The sequence below is a fragment of the Pan troglodytes genome, chromosome 6 (assembly GCF_028858775.2).
Source record: "Pan troglodytes isolate AG18354 chromosome 6, NHGRI_mPanTro3-v2.0_pri, whole genome shotgun sequence".
In the NCBI taxonomy this organism is placed as follows: Eukaryota; Metazoa; Chordata; class Mammalia; order Primates; family Hominidae; genus Pan; species Pan troglodytes.
Window position 1 is genome coordinate 17,211,131 of NC_072404.2, and position 20,894 is coordinate 17,232,024.

General features: G+C 36.5%; 1 protein-coding gene across 1 annotated transcript in view; it reads right to left on the bottom strand.

The window, feature by feature from the left end:
* THSD7A (thrombospondin type 1 domain containing 7A) overlaps positions 1-20,894 on the bottom strand; it is a 475,175-nt gene that overhangs the window by 44,608 nt on the left and 409,673 nt on the right. Inside the window, exons 14-17 of the mRNA XM_527669.7 lie at positions 13,911-14,089; positions 11,625-11,630; positions 9,774-9,907; positions 2,523-2,676 (exon numbers count right to left, since the gene is read on the bottom strand). Coding sequence (XP_527669.5) covers positions 2,523-2,676; positions 9,774-9,907; positions 11,625-11,630; positions 13,911-14,089 — 473 coding nt within the window. The remainder of the gene's footprint in view (positions 1-2,522; positions 2,677-9,773; positions 9,908-11,624; positions 11,631-13,910; positions 14,090-20,894) is intronic.

Sequence of the window (20,894 nt, forward strand, 5' to 3'; positions counted from 1 at the left end):
TAAAAGCTCAATTGGTATCTGTTTAATGAAGGCCTGAGTGAAGAAACAATGTGAGTTAAAGGTAAAACATGTCAAATTAAATTTAGGCTAACGCTGTCTCCTTACATTCAAGTTCATCCTAAAGGTTTCTTCACACATAGTGAACTATACCCTATTTGGATGTGTAAACAGACTGTAACCTACTCTTGTGCAATCACTGAGTTTCAAATGTGGCCAATTGTTCAAATCATGTTCAAATATGACAAATGTAAAGGAAAGTTTTTAAAAAATCTCAGGATCTCATACTCCCTATGCAAAAGGGAAGGGTAAGCTTGGAGGCCGTCTTGCAACATTCTCTTCCAAATGAATAGCTATTGCTAGCATTGTGCCAGATTCCCATGGAAAGATAAACGGCCTCGGGCATCATGAATAACTTGCCCCCATAGATGATTCATAGGTAAATTCTTTCATGGCCTCCCACAAACAAGGACATACCAATTGTAACTTTAGGTCTACAGTCTAAGTCTAACTCCCAAAACTAAAGTCTGATTCCACACTGATGCTATCAATCACAAGCTTATTTTCCCAGGTTCAGAACAAAAACAAGAGGAGATCAGTCATTCTTCCACCTACCCAGAGATGCCTACATAATTGATTCTTCCTCTATTACCTTTTTCTCTTCGAACATTCACCTTACCTTATGTAAAATGTAGATTACGGGGTACTAACTAAAGTCTCACAGGAATATAACTATTTGCCTTAATGCCTGTCTCTCTTCCTACGTGCCTCCCCCCATTTAAGGGAAAGTATAAACATAAAACCTCCTGAACACCTCTTCAGAAAACCTCCTTGCTTTTTCCCAGATGTGTCCTAAAGCTGGCTTATTAAACTTCAATTGATTGGGACTTTTGCCTTAGTTACTTATTTTGTTTGTCACAAAAGTCAAGGTGTAACCAATCTAGCTGTTTCTGAACCTCACTTCTGTACATCATTTTCTGTATGTCACTTATCTTCTCCTGCCCAAAAATCTTTTCCAACCACGTGGCAGTGCTGGAGTCTCTCTGAACCTGTTCTGGTTTGGGAGGCTGCCCGATTCTTGAATGGTTCTTTGCTCAATTAAACTGTTAAATTTAATTTTTCTGAGGTTTTTCTTTAAAGAAATATAAAGCCCAGGAAGCACAGTTTATTCACCTCATTGAATTTTATTCCTATCCAAACATTCCTATTGGCAAACTCTCAGAAACACAAAAGATGCTTCACCAACTCTCTTTTATAAATAATAGAGCCTCAATAATTCTTCTAAGATGATTATCCTTGATCATTTAATATAGAAACCTACTGGACAAAGTTCCAGTTTAGTGGTTCCTTTTATTAAAATCCCTATTAATAAGTTTAAGAAGGGGCCTGGGTTCAATATTTCCTATTTTTATAAAAATGGAATCTCTTCATAATATAATATCTGACAAAAAAATCTCACTGTTATAAACACAGACAGTGTAGCATGTAGCCCAATTATTTGATGTAACTTCAAATCTGATGCTTTGAAATGAGAACAGAAAATCAATTGTATATCCTTGTGAAACAGCTGATTCTTTATTACAGTGTAACTTGCATTCCAATCAACTGCCATCTTTGTTTTATTCCTGCTATATCAGTTGTCTGCTAATCAGTATCTTTAACACTGAAATGGAATATCAATTTCTCCTTGGAAAATATGCACCATAAAATCCTCTTTGAAATGGTTTTATATTGTATTTCAACAAAATAATTCCATATTAGTTATTTTTCTCATGCTTTTGATGCTGTTTTTGAAATGTACAGTTTTACAAAGGTGCCCATGGGTAAGCCAAATGTCTTACATAAGCAGCCAGTTCTGTTTCAAATGACTCTCTTCCCAGAGTCTCGTGGATGAGCCCCTACTGGCTGTTGAAACATAGAAGCTTTGTGTGATTTGAAACTCTCAGCTGGCTTTCCAGGCCCAAAGAGACACAGAGTCAGTGTGTAAAGAGAGATTCATTGGTGCACAGCTTTCTTCTTCTACTTAGTTTCTTACCCAGTATCTTTTGCTTTTTAATGTTAATACCCCTGCTGCTGTATTCCCACTGTGTGAGAGATTATTCCTACCATTTAAATAAAAGGTACTGGGCAAAAAGCAATGGATGAGAATAACCTGACACCATTAAAGAAGTACCTTTACTTCATTCATTTTCCCTTTTACCTGGAGGGAATCATTATCACCACTGCAGTTTTTAACATGCTGTGTATTTATAAGGCAAACTGAAGGCCTTTTGTGCTGGATTAGGATGATGGGTTAGTAAAGCTTGCAAGAGGTGGAGCTGTTCTAGTGTGAGAGGAAACATTACAGACTTTAAATAGCACAGTCATAGAATGATGTGGCAGAGAAGACACACCTTGCTTTGCTAAATATGGCAAACAAATAGATTTTACATTGAAGCTACTATATTTAAAAAATAATGTCTTTAAAGCTTCAGTGGCAAATAATTAAATAAACTCTACATTAATAAAAAGGTTAATCATCTCACCAAAACACATCGGGTCCATGGACCCCATTCAGATATCACACAGTCCTCAGGGCATGGTAATTTGCAAACTCTAGAGCCCAGGGGCATCTCTTCTGGGTCACAGAGGTAATCCTCTACATGTTCAGAAGGGCCATCTGCTGTATTCTGCATGCATCTAGAAAAGAACATAAACATATTCTAGAAAATATACATACATTCTAGAAGTAAAGAAAACCGGACAATTAGAATGACCAACCCACAGGACAGATGGTTCTCCTTAAGACATCGTTATGGGGGTGGGGAGTAGGAAGCTTTGTTATCTAATAAAATTCTCCACAAATGAAGACTTAAAAGGATCTCTGCCTCTCCTAAATATCTATAGTGCTTCTGCATGATTCAAAAATGTGTGTTTGCATTCATGAGTCTTTGACTATAAGAGCCACTGTGTATATGTAAACTCTGCATGTTATGCAAGCTTCCTCTGGAAGAAGAGGGTCATTTATACATATATGAGGGAGAAACTAATGAGGAATTGTCCAAAGAGCTTCGTAGAGGGCTTACAATTTGGCATATAATGCATTTATTCTTTTCAAGAAAATGATGGATTTCATAGAGAAGGTAGAGTTAGTTGATTTATAAGTGATGAGAGACCAGGCACACTGAAATCTCTAAGTGGGAGATTTCATTGAGTGTTTTTGAAAACAACTAGAGGCATTTATCGATTCATTTTGTCATTTTAAAAGTAATTTTAGCCTCCCTTCTGCTGTGAATCTTAAAAGAAAGTGAGAAGTGAAAAAACAATTATAATTGGTATAGCATAGGTTCTCTAAATATGGTTATTTGGATTTTCCTACTACTTGACTTGAAAAAATTGTTAGTTTGTGTTCCATTTTATTCTCCTGTAAGCAGTCATGAAGGGCTCCTTATTCATCTTTTGGGAGTCTAATTAACATGGCTACTATCAGACTTCACTTTTACCATAGTGAATAATCTCTCTGGGCACTTAAGTATTATAGCAGGAGAGAAAACCTTTATCTCTCATGTATAACTTGGAAAAGGTCAGCCAACTTAACAGATTTAGGAACAGAACTGCATTTCAGGAGTTGAAAAGGAAGGCTTGAACTCTCAAGTCTCTCAAACCTAGTGTCATGTTTTAAAATATCACTTGAATTATCTTGCCAGTGATACCTGGAATCCCAACTTTTATCAGGGATTTACAATCAGCAGGGACATTCACAAATCTCCTCTGCAGAGTCACCTTGCTATGCAGTGCTGCTGAACTTAGGAATGTCCTTTCCCTGTGGGATACATTCAAACACTGGAAAACTGTGTTGTTGGTCATGTCTTAATGAGCCTGTAGCCTGAAAAAAATACCCAAACAAATACCTACCTATGCATTTTTTTTTTGTATACTGGATACATACATAAAAAGCAATCACAAAGATATGCAAATTAGATATTGATATGATTTCCTTGTTGAAAAAAATAAATCAAATTGTGAATATTTTTGGGAGAATCTGAGTTTCCCAGGAAAAGTTTCTACCTTCAATATCATTTAAATAATGTTATGGTGACAGCAGCTTAGAGACATGTTGCAGACAGGACATTTCAGTGCTCAAAAGTTGGATTTGCTCCTAAGAATATATTACATTTGAGTAGGTGCTGTCACTATATGCAAGGATTAACTTGTAGAATTACCTATTGATCCAGAGTTAAGAACAGATATCCAACACTCTATTAAGCAGTTATGTCCATAAATCTTTATTTTCAAAGATTTCTCTTGATATGATTTGGCTGTGTGTCCCCACCCAAATCTCATGTTGAATTGGAATTCTCAGTGTTGCAGGAGGGGCCTGGTGGGAGGTCACTGGATCATGGGGGCAGATGTTCCCCTTGCTGTTCATGATAGTGAGTTCTCATGAGATACAATGGTTTAAAAGTGTACGGCACTTCCCCCTTTGCTTTTTCTCTCTCTTGCCACCATGTGAAAATGTGCTTGCTTCCTCTTCACCCTTATGCCATGATTGTAAGTCTCCTCATGCTTCCCCAGAAACAGAAGCCTATACAATCCACAGAACCATGAGCTGATTAAACCTCTTTCTTTATAAATTACCCCATCTCAGGTAGTTCTTTATAGCAGTGTGAAAACAGACTAATACAGAAAATTGGTACAAGAGAAGTGTAGCATGGCTATAAAGATACCTGAAAAAGTGGAAGCAGCCATGGAACTGGGTAATGGGCAGAGGTTGGAACAGTTTGGAGGGATCAGAAGAAGACAGGAAGATGACGGAACGTTTGGAACTTCCTAAAGAGTTGTTGAATAGTTGTGACAAAAATGCTGATAGAAATATGGATGGTGAAATCCAGGCTGAGGTGTTCTCAGATGGAGACGATGAGCTTATTGGGAAGTGGAGTAAAGCCCACTTTTGCTATACTTTACCAAAGAGATGGGTGGCATTGTGCCCCTGCTCTAGAGAATTGTGGAACTTTGAACTTGAGAGAGATGACTTAGGGTATTTGGCGGAAGAAATTTCTAAGCAGCAAAACATTCAAGATGTGGCCTGGCTGCTTCTAAAAGCCTAGCTTATTTGGATAAACAAGTAAATGACCCCAAACTGGAACTTATATTTAAAAAGTAAGAAGAGCATAAAAGTTTAGAAAATTTGCAGCCCAGCCATGTGGTAGAAAAGAAAAACCCATTTTCTAGGAAGGAATTCAAGCCAGATGCAGGAATTTGCATAAGTAAAGAGGAGCCAAATGTTAGTAGCCAAGACATGGGGAAAATGCCTCCAAGACATTTCAGACAACTTCATGACAGCCACTCCCATCACAGGCCCAGAGGCCTAGGAGGGAAATTTGGTTTTGTGGGCCAGGCTCATGGCTCCACTGCTCTGTGCAGCCTCAGGACATGGCACCTTGCAACCCAGTCTCTCCAGCTCCAGCCATGGCTAAAAGGGGCCAAGGTACAGCTAAGGCTATTGCATTAGAGGGTGCAATTCCCAAACCTTTGTGGCTTCCACATGGTGTTGGGCCTGTGGGTGCACAAAAGGTAAGAGTTCAGGCTTGGGGGCCTCCATCTGGATTTCAGAGGATGTATGGAAATGCCTGGATGTCCTGGCAGAAGTCTGTTGCAGGGGTGGAGCTTTCAGTACTAGGGCAGTGTGAAGCAGAAATGTGGGGTTGGGCCCCCCCACACAGAGTCCCCACTGGGGCACTGTCTAGTGGAGCTGTGGAAGTAGGGCCACAGTTCTCCAGACCCCAGAATGACAGATCCACTGACAGCTTGCACTGTGCACCTGGAAAAGCTATAGACACTCAATGCCAGCTCATGAAAGCAGCCTTGGGGGCTGTACCCTGCAGAGCCACAGGGGTCGAGCTGCCCAAGACCTTGGGAACCCACCCCTGTGTCATTGTGGCCTGGATGTGAGACACAGAGTCAAAGGAGATTATTTTGAAGCTTTAAAATTTAATGACTGAACTGCTGGGTTTTGGACTTGCATGGCACCTGTAGCCACTTTGTTTTGGCCAATATCTCCCATTTGGAATGGGAGAATTGTATCTTGGGAGTAACTAACTTGTTTTAGATTTTACAGGTTCACAGGCAGAGGGGACTTGCCTTGTCTCAAATGAGATTTTGGATTTGAACTTTTGAGTTAATGCTAGAATGAGTTAAGGCTTTGGGGGACTGTTGGGAAGGTATGGTTGTGTTTTGAAATATGAGAAGTACATGAGATTTGGGAAGTGCCAGGGTGGAATGATATGGTTTGGCTCTATGTCCCCACCCAAATCTCATGTTGGGGGAGGGACCTGGTAGGAGGTGATTGGATCATAGGACAGATTTTCCCCTTGCTGTTCTCATGATAGTGAGTGAGTTCTCATGAGATCTGGTTGTTGTAAAGTGTGTGGCACTTCCCCCTTCGCTCTTTCTCTCTCCTGCTGCCATGTAAAGATATGCTTGCTTCTGCTTCACCCTTTTGTCATGATTGTATGTTTCCTGAAGGCTCCCTAGCCATGTCTCCTGTACTGCCTGTGGAACTGTGAGTCAAATTAAACCTCTTTTCTTTATAAATTAGTCTCAGGAAGTTCTGTATAGCACTATGAGAACAGATTAATACATCTCTCTTCCTTTTCTTTTTTTTTTTTGTTTTACAAGTAATATACTCATTTTAAGAAAATCAGAAGAAATAAAAATTTCCACAATTTCATCAGAGATAACCACTCATAACAGACTATATTTATTAATAGACTATTACTTTAAATATATCTTTTCATTTTACAAAATGGAAGCAAACTTTACCTATTTGTACCATTTTAAAAATCTACAATATATTATGAACATCTTCCTGTCATTGACTATTTTTCTAAGATATATTTTAATGTCTACATCTGAATTCCATTGCTTAAACGTGCCACAATTGCTAAAATGTCCCTGTTGTGGCATTTATACTTACAGGCTTTATTTTTGTTATTTTATATTAAAAATTTTTATAATCACCCTAGAATACAGAATATTTGGATCAACTCTTAAGCCCAAAGGAAGGCACTTTAAATTCCTTTGTTTTCTCCAAATTCTTGGCCTTTCTCCTTTCTAAGGAGCAAGAATTATACTTTGAGAAAACTGAACTATATTAGAGATACACGGTGTAGAACCAAGTTGTAGGCAAAGGGTTGAGTCAGAAGCCCATCACAGGTGTGGTAATAAGAGAGTTTATTTTCTGCATAGATTTAAAAAGCAACAATAACTAAATCTGTCTGTTTTTTATTATTACTGTGTGCTGGCAATTCTAGAAAAAGTCAGTGAAAAAAATATCCTTTCCTACCAAGGTAAACCACTTCTACCACCACTCCTTGATAGGCCATATCATCAAAGAGGAAGAGTGTAATTGAATAAATTTAAACCTCCTCTTTTATAGACCCATCTATCCTAAAATGTTACCCAACACTTGTATTCAAGCAGGACATTCTGACCTTCATTAGCAGAGGATAATTTAAGGGAAGTGTACTATTCAATCAGTAACAAACAGAAACATCATTACATGAATAGAGATCGCAGTCAATACTGACCTCTCTTCTCTATTTGCATTGAAGTTGTTTACTGAAAAAATAAATTGATCTGAAAAGTTACTTTGTTTAGAATGTGTATGGAAATGTTAAGACTACCTATTTACAAAGCAAAAAAAAAAAAAAAAAAAAAAAAAGTAACATGTACACAGATAGTTGAAGGGAAAGCTGAAAAAACAACCCAGTGGTTTGAGATGGAGTCTCGCTATGTGGCCAGGCTGGAGGGCAGTAGCACCGTCTCGGCTCACTGCAACCTCCACCTCCTGGCTTCAAGCAGTTCTCCTGCCTCAGCCTCCTGAGTAGCTGGGACTACAGGTGCATGCCACCATGTGCAGCTAATTTTTGTATTTTTAGTAGAGACAGGGTTTCACCATGTTGGCCAGGATGGTCTTGATTTCTTGACCTTGTGATCTGCCTTCCTCGGCCTCCCAAAGTGCTGGGATTACAGGTATGAACCACTGTGCCTGGCCTATAATTTTTTTTACTAATGAAACAACCAACCTGATCAAATTCTTAATGTAATATTTTTTATTTTGAGGAAAAAAATAATTTGAAAGGAGAATAGTGGAAAACAGAATCTCTTTTTCTGTGTCCCTATCTACTTATTACCTCTCTACCTCTTCCCCATTCCCAGTCCACCTATGTTAAGGTCCTCAGAGAAAAAACAAATTGAGAGTTCAGATGGGCTTTTGAAAAAAGAAAGATAAAACTTTTTATTAGACATAAAATTATATATAGGTCCATATGCAAAGGTTTTATATGGTAAAACAAATATTAACTTGTTCTGCTTTCCTACTGAAGTAGATTAAAACATCAATCTTAAATGCATGAAAGGTTGGGTTATGGGTAAGAATGAACTTCTTCATAACATGGGTTGCCGAGTGCTGGATTTTTTTTTTTTTTTTTGAGATGGAGTCTCGCTCTGTCCCCCAGGCTGGAGTGCAGTGGCGCGATCTCGGCTCACTGCAAGCTCCGCCTCCCGGGTTCACGCCATTCTCCTGCCTCAGCCTCCCGAGTAGCTGGGACTACAGGCGCCCGCCACCACGCCCAGCTAATTTTTTGTATTTTTTAGTAGAGATGGGGTTTCACCGTGTTAGCCAGGATGGTCTCAATCTCCTGACCTCGTGATCCACCCGCCTCGGCCTCCCAAAGTCGTTGGATGTTTTTATATTTGTCTTTCCTGGGTGCCACTGAGAAAGGTTAAAAGAAACCAGTGTATTTAAAAAGAGTGATGGGAGACTTGGGTTTGAATTCCAAGGCTGCCACTTTACTAGATGGGTATTCTTGGTACGTTATTTAGCACTTGGGAATCTAATCTACAAAATGGAGGTGATAAAACCTCATGCACTTGTTTCATTGAGTTCTAGAGCCCTTAAGGATCATGTGATAGATGCTGTATGGAAAATTTAACGAGTATCAATCTAGTGTTAGGCAGTAGGGAATTCCTATGAATATGTGGGGTCTCTGTTTTAAGAAATTTTATAAAGTTTTATTAAGGGGATAGACATGAAGAGGGGTCTTTTCAACACAGTGAGGGGTATATGGAGTGTAATAGAACAACCCTGTCCAATGGAACTTTCTGCCATTACAAAAAATACTGTATGTCTGCGCTGTCCAACAGATAGCTGCCAGCCACATGTGGCTATGGAGCACTGAAGCATGGCTAGTGTGACTGGGGAGATGCATTTTTAATTTAATTTAACCTTAACTTGTATAAATTTAAATTGAGTTAGTGTGGCTAGTGGCTATCCTATTGGACAGTGTAGCTACAGAAGAACAAGTGACACGCAGGAACCAGCTGGGGGCTTCAGAGAAAGCTTCCTGGACAACAGCATAGTATTCAGTTAGCCAGTTTGATACAAAAGAGCAAGAGTTTAAAACAGATTATTTTAAAAATGAACTTGGAAATATATTTGGCCTTTAAGCAAAAACGTTATTGGGGTTGAAAATCTGCATTAGTTCAGATTGAATATGCTATTCCTTCTCTTTAAGGGTATTTGAAGTGATGCTTCCTAAATCAGAAGGCCAGAATATAATAAACTGCTGCTTGAAGCATATTCTCTTAGAGTTTTCTATGAGCACAGATTCCCTAAAAGCAAAACTGCAGACAATTTTATCCAGAAGACTGGGGAGGAGTGGTCATGTTGGCACATGTGCAATTGGGAGATAGTTTTGTGTCTTGCTTCTCTGTGTAATTAGGCTTTGTCTTACCTCACTTTTCGGGTTTGCACGCCCTCTCCACAGTTCTCCCGCATATTCACAAACGTCACCTTGCAGATGCTCCAGGGCTCTGTGACCCATAGGTACTGGTTGCAGTCACTGTGGCATGGGACAACCTCATACACCTGAAACACACAGGGTTCTCAGCAATCTCAGGGAATCTGGTAAGAGTGAGGAGGAAGACTTCCACACCATAACAGCAATCATTTCACTGTGAAGCTACTTTCATTCCCCTCCTTTACTGCTTATTATTCTAACATTGCAATAGAGAGAACTCAAGAGTTCTAGCAGTAAAGGATAGGGCTAACCATATTGTACTCTGTTGCTCTGCTATTACATTGCTGGTGTAAATCTGATCCACTGGATCACATTAGATAGGTTACATATTTTCCTATGGTGACCCTTAACACACCGTATTGTAACTTTCTGGACCATCTGTGTCATTTACAGTTTTGTGTGACTTCAATACTAGCCCAGGGTGCTCACATGTTAGGTACTCAATAGGGATTTGCAGAATGATTGAATGAAGGATGAATTGATGAATCAAATAAGTATAAAACATAGCTGTTTTCCAAATAAATATGATTTGGCCTATTTTCCAGATAACTATAAATAATGATGAGAATTTACATTTTTGGTGTGTATCATATGGGAAACTAAAAAGATAGACAATATGAAATAAAGCCATCTTAAAACTAATCCTCAATCATTTAAGGCTTGGAAGCAAAGTCTGATATTGGTCTACAAGCCCAAGCAGTGAGGGCCACATGAAACAAAGCAAATTGTCTCTGCTCCAGGGTCCATAAAGCCTTTCAGTCCCACATTTGGGGTGGTGTGCTTCGTTTCAGGTTTTTTTTTTAGTACAATGAACCAGTTATGTTCTTTTTTCAATGAGAAGAATGACTAAATAAAGGAAATAAATGGCACTTAATCCATCGCAACCAAGCTGACTCAAGCATTAAATAAAATTCTTTGAAAGTATTTTTCTAATCTATGATAGTCCAACTCTATCCCTTATTTTACACACACACACACACACACACACACACACACACACACACACACACAAACTGAGAGACAGAGACAGAGAGAGAGGGAGAGAGAGAAAGGGAAGAGAGAAACTATAGCTTTTTATGTAATGAATTCTAGAAAAGATAGATTTAAATAGCCCTTTGCAGCCATTCTTTTGTGCCAATTTCAGTGAACTAAAAACCGAAGTAAAATGAATAAAGTGGACCTGTCTCAAAGAGGAATAAAAAAATGCACTGTTGGAGTCAAATTTTGCAATTATTGCCATAAGTGATTATATTCACATTTAGTTGCTGTATTAAAAATAGAACTAAATAGCACAGGATAAAACATTACCCTACAACTTGCAGTGAAAAGAAAAACTGAAGGAGAAATGCTCTTCTTCTTAATCCTTTGATGGCTTTTATTTTAAACTCCTGTACTGAAGTGAATACCAATCAGTTCAGAACAATCTCCAACCCACCCATTTTCAGTCCACTTGCACCTTTTCCTTCTCCCTCTGAAAAGCACAAGACCATTAATAATGGGTGTCACTGCCTGTCGAGATTAGCGAAGTGAAACTTGTTCTCCCCAACTCTTGTTCACCTCAGTCCTTGATATTACAATGAGGGATATGAAATGTAGGAACACAGGTAACTATGATAGAAAAGAAAAATAAAACAGTTATAGAAAAAAATTCTTTAATGGAAAATGTGACATTTTCTCCCTGTAAAACATAAAAGACAAAGCAAGAAGAGAAATGCATTCTCAGAAATCAGGAAATTTAAGAAAAGAAGGATTCTATCAAAAAGCATGAGATTTAAGAGTTCTTACCTGTGCCTGGAGTGGTGTTCAACAGGAATGATGAAAAGGGAGAGAAATAAGATAGGTGAAAATGTCAGTATGCTATGAGAAGAACTCATGGTAAGTTTCCAGTATTATTACTTACATGTAAAAACCTACTTTTTTGGTAAAATATTAGAACATTTTTCTTGGGTCTCAGGAGATAATACACAACTACTTATTAATGTTAAAAAGTAAGATACACAAATGGGTATTGTAAATAGCAGAGCCAATGAGAAAATTAGATGGGCAGGATGGAGAAATCTTAGAAAATGGAGTTGACCTCACAATACATAGCATGGGAAATTGATATATGATGCAAATAACTTGTGATCCAACTTTTCAATGGACTGTTGTCTATCAGTATATTTATAGATTGATCTATCCATTGATTTACCTTAATCAGTTCATCTGTTTTGTAGAAAATGAGGATTTGAGTACTTCCTTCCTCAGCTAGAAAAATAGAAACTCAGAGACCGTTTTCAAGCCAATGCTTCTGATTATTTTACTGAGGAACATATAATTGTAGTAAACACCTATGTGATTTACAATTTTCAACATTAACACAAAACTTTACATTTTTATTTTCCCTAAATATCTTAATACACAAATTCATAGAAGTTTCTATTTTTATGCAGAACATTTATGCTCAAATGTTCAAAAATTTATTATTTGTTTTAGCTTTGATTTTTCAGTTGTTAATGTCTCAGTAAGCCTTCAGTCAACTGATACCAAGTCACAATACCCTTATCAAACTGCATCAGAATATATTACAGTTGGAAAGTGGCAAATGGTTTAGGCTAAACACTAGGAATAGCAAAGACAACTTGGCCTGAGGTTTTGAACCTTTGGAAATTCACTTAAGGAAAATCTGAGGAAAACACAGATTTTAATTGCATATCTGACTGGGTGTACACATACACACTAAAGTGAAATAGGTATGAGTATGTGTAGAATTTCTCTTTATTAGGATTGGGAATCATATATAATTTATTTAAATTTGCTACTGAAAATTCAAGGTTTCAAAATTTGTAGAGAAATATTCTTTTGTATTATAAACATTTTAGTTCAGTTTTTCTGTTTTGCAGTTATATAATTATAGTTGCTGAACTGAATTTTCTTTGGAAATTTCCTTAGCATCTTAGAAATGCAAAATGCTCTGTGACATGGAAGCTAAACTACCAGTAGATGGCAGCAAGGGAGTGTGTTATTTACCCTCCATTGCACATAAAGATAAAATCAGCAACTTCACTTGGGGAACAATCAAGACTCTTTAGAGTACTTTTTATAGAATTTAATTCTTCACGATCTTCATCTTAATTTACTTAATTCCAAGGTTCTTTCTGTTTTCTCTACAATGTACTTTTATTATGAACAAAGTTATGTTAATCTGGGAAGGAAAGTATGTATACAGGTAAGCAGTGTGTTTAGAGATTAAAATGAGTCTATGTATGTATGAAACAATTCTACGTATTTAAGGACTTGATTCATTTGATTGTGATTTAAATTCAAATACACAACTTAACACCCACACATAATATATGAAATTATTCTTTGCTAATTCACTTGCAGGCCAAACATGGTAATAATTGTCTGATTATGTTACATTCCGTTTAAATCAGTCACAATTCCTCAATTAGGCTTTTTCTTTTTATCTCTAATAGAACAGAACGACAACTATTAACAGCAGGTAAGAAAGAATGCATCAAAAGTCAGAGTTCCAAATAAAATTGAAAATGGTCAATGACTAAATTGATAGCATACTTATAGTGATTTTGAGGCCATCTTTGTATTTCTTTTTCTCAGTTTGTTTTATATCAAACACATTAAAATAAACAGTATATATTTTTCCTAATTTTAGACCCAAACCCATATTATTTCTTTGATTTTAATTTAAGCATTTGGTAATTGAGATGTCTTTTCTGACAGTTTGGGGAAACTATAAGAATGAGATAATCTCAGCCTACATGTTAGATACAATCTTATGACAGATTAAATACCTTGACATTATTTCAAAAATAGGTGTCATTTTTCTCTCCATTGAATTACATGCATATTCATATATACTTGCAAGGTATGGAATCTCCAGAGAATACAGATATAATATGTCTAATTTGAAATTTTAATAACATGTATGTATTTATTCAGGCATTCTAATGGTAAAAATGGGTCAATTTTTTATTCAATAGCTATTATTTACTCTTCTCCATTTTGGAGAAAAAATCAGATCATTGTGAATCTCAACAATATCTTAACACTGTCAGTGATAGAAAATACCTGGTTGACATGGTCCAGTTTGGGGCAAGGCCTTCCTCCATTATATGGTTTTTCACGCAGCCATTTAGAACGAACCTTCACACCACTCCCACAGGACTTGCTGCAGCGCGACCAGTTGGACCACTCACTGAGCTTGCAGTCTGAGGGGCAGGGGATGATGCAGGCCTCCTCAATGTAACCTGAGTAGAGGAAAATGAGACAAGAATCGTCTCCTCCACCTGTCACTCTCCCATTACCACCCACTATTCTAGGTCATTTAGAAGGTCCAAGACTGACTTGACAGCAGCATGCAAATGCAGAGGTGTCTCTGTTGTTAGGGACTTGAATTAAATTCTGCAGGGAAATGTCACATACATACAGTGACTCTGTTAAAATAACAGTTGAGCAGCTGCCATGTGATCTGCTTAGGATTCATGCTCACCATATTTCAACATTTCTGACTGACAGCTCGTGTTTAATTGACAATAACCTGTCTGCTGCCATATCATTCTCATGCTGACAGAATGATACATTAAGAAATTATAACAGTTTTCTATAAAACCCTATCTGTTAATGTCACACAAGTTCAGGGTTCTGAGTCCATGCAACGTTCTTTCTTAAGAAATCCCAGTCCCTTTCACTCAATACCCAAAAGGAACCATTTAACTTAGCATCTTGCGTTTCTCCTTCTTTGAAAATCAAGTCTGAAGAAACATGCAGGATGTTAAGTAATGTCTCATATTTTACATGCTGTCACTTTCAAAGCATCTTCACATCTTATATCCATTTGATTCTCTTGAAAATCTTATGTATGAATTGTGCAAGTATTGATATTCTAACAGGCAGATAAGAAAACAAATGCAGAGCGATGACTGACTGAGTCCAAGGTTACATAGTAAGAGACAGGGAAAAGTTTTCTGAGGTCTAATCCAGTACTCATTCCATCAAATCATCCAACCAATTCAATTAATAGTGCACAGATTTGTTTTGGGAAATGGGATTATTTTCTTTGAATAGTTCTTAACTACAAACTTGCCATTTCACAATATCAATTAAACACTATTATTCTCAAGGCAAACATGTGAAAACAGCAAAATTCCTCTAGTCAAGAATGAAATGCATGGTTGTCCTCTATAATAGTCTGAATGTGGAGAGAGGGTGTTCTTGGTACAAGAAAACACTCTGCCTTGCCATTTTATCTCAACAGCAGAGATTCGATTTTGACAATGATTATAATGTAAACAATTGATACTAGGCAACTCTAGGTAGATTTTAAAAAATTTATGGAGATATAATTCATATTCCATAAAAATAACCCCATGTTTTGGTTTTCAGTATGTTTGCTGCGTTGTGCAACCATCATCACCATCTAATTTTAGAACATTTGTTTTACTCCAAAAATAAACCCTATGGTTACTGGCAGCCACTTCCTACTTTCCCCTTCCTCATCCCCTGACAACCATGAATCTACTTTCTATCTCTATGAATTTGCCTAATCTAGACATTTCATATAAATGAAGTAAAACATTATGTGATCTTCTTTCTTTTTTGTTTTAGAGATGATGTCTCACTCTGTCACCCAGGCTGGAGTACAGTGGTGTCATCATAGCTCACTGCAGCCTTGACCTCCTGCACTCAAGAGATCCTCCTACCTCAGCCTCTTAAGTAGCTGAGCTGGGACTAAGGGTGCCCACCACCATGCCAGGCGAATTTTCATATATATTTTTTTTTATAGAGATGAGGTGTTACGGTGTTGCTCAGGTTGGTCTGGAACTTCTGGCCTCAAGTGATCCTTGGCCTCCCAAAATATTGGGATTACAGGTGTGAACCACCATGCCTGGCTTGGCTTCTTTCACTTAGTATAATGTTTTCAAGGTTCATTTATGTTATAGCATATATCAGTTCTTCAGTCCTTTCTATGATTGAATAATATTTCATTGTATGGACATTTCACATTGTTTATCCACTCATCAGTTAATGGACATTTGAGTTTTCACTTTTTGTCTATCATGAATAATGCTGCTATGAACATTTGTTTACAAGCTTCTGTGTGGGCATACATTTTCAATTCCCTTGAATATATACATTACAGTGAAATTGCTCAGTTATGTGGTAACTCACTTAGCTTTTTCAGGAAGTGTCAAACTGTTTTCCAAAATGACTGCAGCACTTTATACTCCACCAGATATGTACGCATGTTCCAATTTCTATGAATTCTTGTCAAACTTCTTATTGTCTCTTTAAAATTTTGGTGTTGTTTGAAGAACAAAAGTTTTAAATGTCAATGAAGTCCAGTTTATCTTTTTTCCTTGGTTGTTAGTGCTTTGGTATTATATCTAGGAATCCACTACCGAAGTCAGGGTCATCTAGGTTTATAGTTGTTTTCTCAAGAGAATTTTATAGTTTTAGCTCTTATATTTAGGTGTATGTTTCATTTTGAGTTAATTTTTGTTTATGATAAAAGGTAGGGGTCCAACTTCATTCTTTTGCATGTGGTTATTGAGTTATCCTGTCTTCAGTTGTTGAAAAAAACTGTTCTTTCCTAATTGTTTTGGCACCCTTGTTGAAAATCAGTTGACCACAGTGTAACAATTTATTTTTGAACTGTAAATTCTATTCCATTTATCTCCATGTCTAGTTTCATGATAGTACCACATAGTCTTGACTACTGTAACTTTGTAGCAAGTATTGAAATCCAGAAGTGTGAGTCTTCCTATTTCGTTTTTCCTTTTAAAGATAGGTTTGGCTATTTTGAGTCAAACTTCTATATGCATTTTAGAATTAGATTGTCAATTTCTGCAAAAAATTGCAGCTAGGATTTTGATAGGAATTGTGTCAAATTTGTTGATCAACTTGGAAGTACTGCCATCTTAATTCAGACACATGGAATTTATTTCCATTTATATAGATCTTTAATTTCTTTCAATGATGTTTTGTAGTTTTCAGTGTACAGGTCTTGAACTTATTTTGTTATATTTATTCCTAAGTATTTTATTCTTTTTATTGTAGGTAGATTTGAAAAAGAACCTACCAACATTAATTTCTTTAATTACAGGAAAGTCAGACCACCTTTAAACCAAAATGGCAAATTTAATCTATAAGATTGTGCCCAAACTGTCCTGTATTGTAAGTGTTAAAATACTAATTTACTATATAGTATTTCCTAGCCTTGCCTAATCATAAATTATCTGAGCCACATGTTAAAAACATAAGCTTCTACCACCCTCAAGTTATTGACATTAATACAATCCATAGCACTTACTCAGGTTTCACAAGCTTTACTTTTAAACATTTGTGTGTGTGATTGTGTAGGTCTTAAGTTAGGAAGTGCTACTATAAGATACAGGCAGAACCAAAAAAATGGAAGATAAATAGATTTCTGGCATATCTTTTTATGTAGTATCTCCTATACATTTGTCAAAGATATTTGTTTTAAACTTCGTATTGTAGTCTTCATATGCAAAAGTGCGTTTTCCATAGATGTAAATTTCACTGAACACACCCATGAAATCAATAGTCCAGAACTCTCCTCTGTATTCCCTTGCAGCCACTGCCCCTTCTTACAAGAGCAACAACTATCCTGACTACTCACAGTGTAGAATAGTTTTACTTTTTAAAAATTTCATATAAATCGAATCTTATAGTTTATATCCATTTGTGCTAGCCTTTTCACTCTACATTGTGATATGCGTTTTATCTACGTTGGTGCATATTGCTGAATATTGTTTATTCTGGTTGATGTGTAGCATTCTATTGTGTGAATATACTATGGCTTATTTATTCATTCTATTGTTGGTGGGCATTTAGGTAGTTTTCAATATGGGGCCATTATTAACAGTGCTGCTATGAATATTCTAGAATGTGTCTTTTGATGGACATATGTATGTATTTCTGTTTGGTGTACTCCTAGGAGACAAATGGATAAATTGGATGGTATGTATGTTATATCATCCATTGTAAATGAAGTATAAAATAAATTTTAAAAAATGGGATCACAAATTTGGCATGAAGATTAGGATACAATGAAAAGTTCTGAAAGTGGGTATTAGTCCCAGATAATCTTCTGGAGGGCAGATGTGGCAGAGTTGGGATTTTGTTTCTTGTGAGACATAGAAGACAGAAAGAAGATGCCAGTGCTAAGTTTCTAATGTACTTCTCATATATTCAAGATGACTTTTGGAGTATCGATAATGATCCAGAGGAAAGTCCAACAAAGAACTAAAGGACTATTTCACAGTAGTGTTACTGAAATTTTAAAATAGATTGCAGTGATCTACTTAAATCTTACATTTTGACTTTAATTATGCTTTGGGGTGGAGAAATAAGCCCCTTCATGATTCTGAGTTGAAATATACTTCAAATGCCTTTTTTCCTACAGCTGAGGTAGTAAATTAATTGACCTAAAATAGTATGAGATGCCCAAAAAATAACTCCTCTTATTTTAGGGCCAGTAATCACTTATTTTCTTTAAATAAGTTATAGTTTAATAAATACAATCAAACTTTAAAAGTATTTAAAGTCATTTCCAAATCAATGGCATTATGACCAAATCATTTAATAATATTTGTAAGACTACAATGAATTAAGAACCATCCAAATCATTTCCAAATATTATCAATGGCTTTGGCAAAAGAGCACTAGTATTTCGAAGGTAATAAGTTATTGAAATATTTTTAGAAGAACTGCATTTTCCCACCTTGATAAACTGCAAAATGTCTCTCAAAAGTAAACCTCTAGGCTTTTTTAGCTCAGTAATTATAACTGAAAATAGAATCACATGGTGGCCTTACATGTCACTACCCCACAGAGTAATAAATGGAAAATTGTTTTTGATTGAAATATTATGGTTTTAGTAACATTTAACATGTACGACTTCAGACTGATTCACGTTGTGTTATTAAGGAAGGAGATATAAAACTTTTATGTCTGATTTTCCAATAGCATATTCCAGAAAACATCTCTCAAATAAAATGCAGCCTATTAAACTGTTAAAAGGTAGATACAAACTAGAAACTGAGATAAAGATAAAACTGCAAAAGCATATATTGCCTAGCATATCAATTTTATTTTCCAATGTCTGACAACATTCAATAATTGCCTGTCATGTTTATCTAGCACCATTAAAATCCTTAATGCTACTAGTGAACTGCTAGAAAAGCATTCCCCTGCCTTCTCTGCTCAGATCATTTTTTAGGGCAATTAACACCAAACAATCATGGGGGATGGAAAGAAAGAAAAACATTTAGAATGTTTTAAGGCTAAACTGCTGGCATCTTATAGCAATGTATGGTTTCTGAGGATGCTAGAATAAACGACTTCACAATTAGGATATTAAAACTTTCAGCAGTTCAACACAGAATTTGACGCTTGGAAAAATTAAACTCCAGACTTCTGATTATATTTTTGACTGCTGCTTTCAGGTTGAAATAAATACAAAAGACTAGCAGGCTTAAAGTGGCAACTGGAGGACATATTGCCTTTGAGATACACACAATCACTCATTCATTTGAATTATGAATGTGGAGATAAAGTAGATTTCAACAACCTCCACAATTACTAAATTGTGCTGTTGAAAGGAATACTGTTGATGGATCAAAGAATTCATTTTGAAAGCACATAGAAAATACTGGTTGGTTCTGATTTATAGCTGTGTGAATGAGTAACTGTGGCATTCTCTCTGAAACATCTGGATTAATTTCAAAAGCAACCTCAAAAAATCTCTTCTACTTAATTGTGTATTATATTCACTTGATTGCAACTGGGAATGAGAAAATGTAGCTAGACTTTTATCTATTGTGGTCCTCACAGACTGGAAAAAGTTGAAAAAAAAATCATTTTGCAAAAACTTTCCAAATGGACAATATTCTTGAGCAATTATATATTAAAAACTGGTGATCTGATACCTGGGGCAACCAAATTACTACGTATATATATCCAAACTCCTATATTCCAATGTTCTACCCATTGTATATTTGATGGATGAAAAGTTATAAATATTAGGCAATTAATTATCATAGTAAAGTACCCAGGCAAATTTATAGAAGTATAATAGAATATTATTTTAATTATATTTATTCATTTTGTATACATTTGAAAGCATATGTATTCATATCTGCTAAGTATTTATAAATTTTCTCAGAAAATTTCAATATCAGTATGAATGGCTGTGAGGTTTTGTTATTGTTATTTTAATACTGGAAATTTACTCAATGACCATGCTTTTTCAGATTCATTGAGTGATATCTATGTACAAGTTCATTACCAAGGGCATTTCTTACAGCAAACTCTAAAGGTTTCTCTTGTATAATAAAGAATTTGCCTGGCCCTTGTCCCTGATTCCTGAAAGGCAGGTCTCTCGGCCCTGAAATTTCACTAGTGATCAAACTATTTATGTTATTCATGGTGGGCTCCTCAGACTACTTATGATTTTATGCTGTAAGGATATCTCAGGAAGGGGCTGGTCACACCGGAGAGACCAATCATCTGATTAGAGAGTTGGAGCTTTGAGCTACATGTTATCTGACCACCTTTAAGACGGGAGAGATTGCATTTAACCACATGGCCAATGATTCTTCAGTCATGCCTATATAATGAAACCTGAATAAAAGCTCTGGATACCAAAGCTCAGGTGAGCTTTCTGTTTGGAAATGCACATCAGCGTGCTAAGAGAAAGATGCCTCCTGCCTCCACTAAAGAGAGATTATGGATGCTTCATGTTTCAGATGCCCCCTCACCTCAGCTACCTGTCTTTTCCAGCTGGTTCTGATTTGTATCCTTTTGCTATTATAAAACTGCAGTGGTAAATATATTGCTTTTCCAAGTTCTGTCAGCTGTTCTAGTGAATTACTGAGCCTGGGGCAGTACTGGGAAGTCAGAAATTTGCAGCCAGCTTGTGAGAAGTAAGGTTGGCTTGGAGAATCCCAAATTTGCAGCTGATATCTGAAGTGAGAGGAGTCTTGTGGAGTACTGGGCCCTTAACCTGTGAAGTTTGGCCTAACTCCAGGT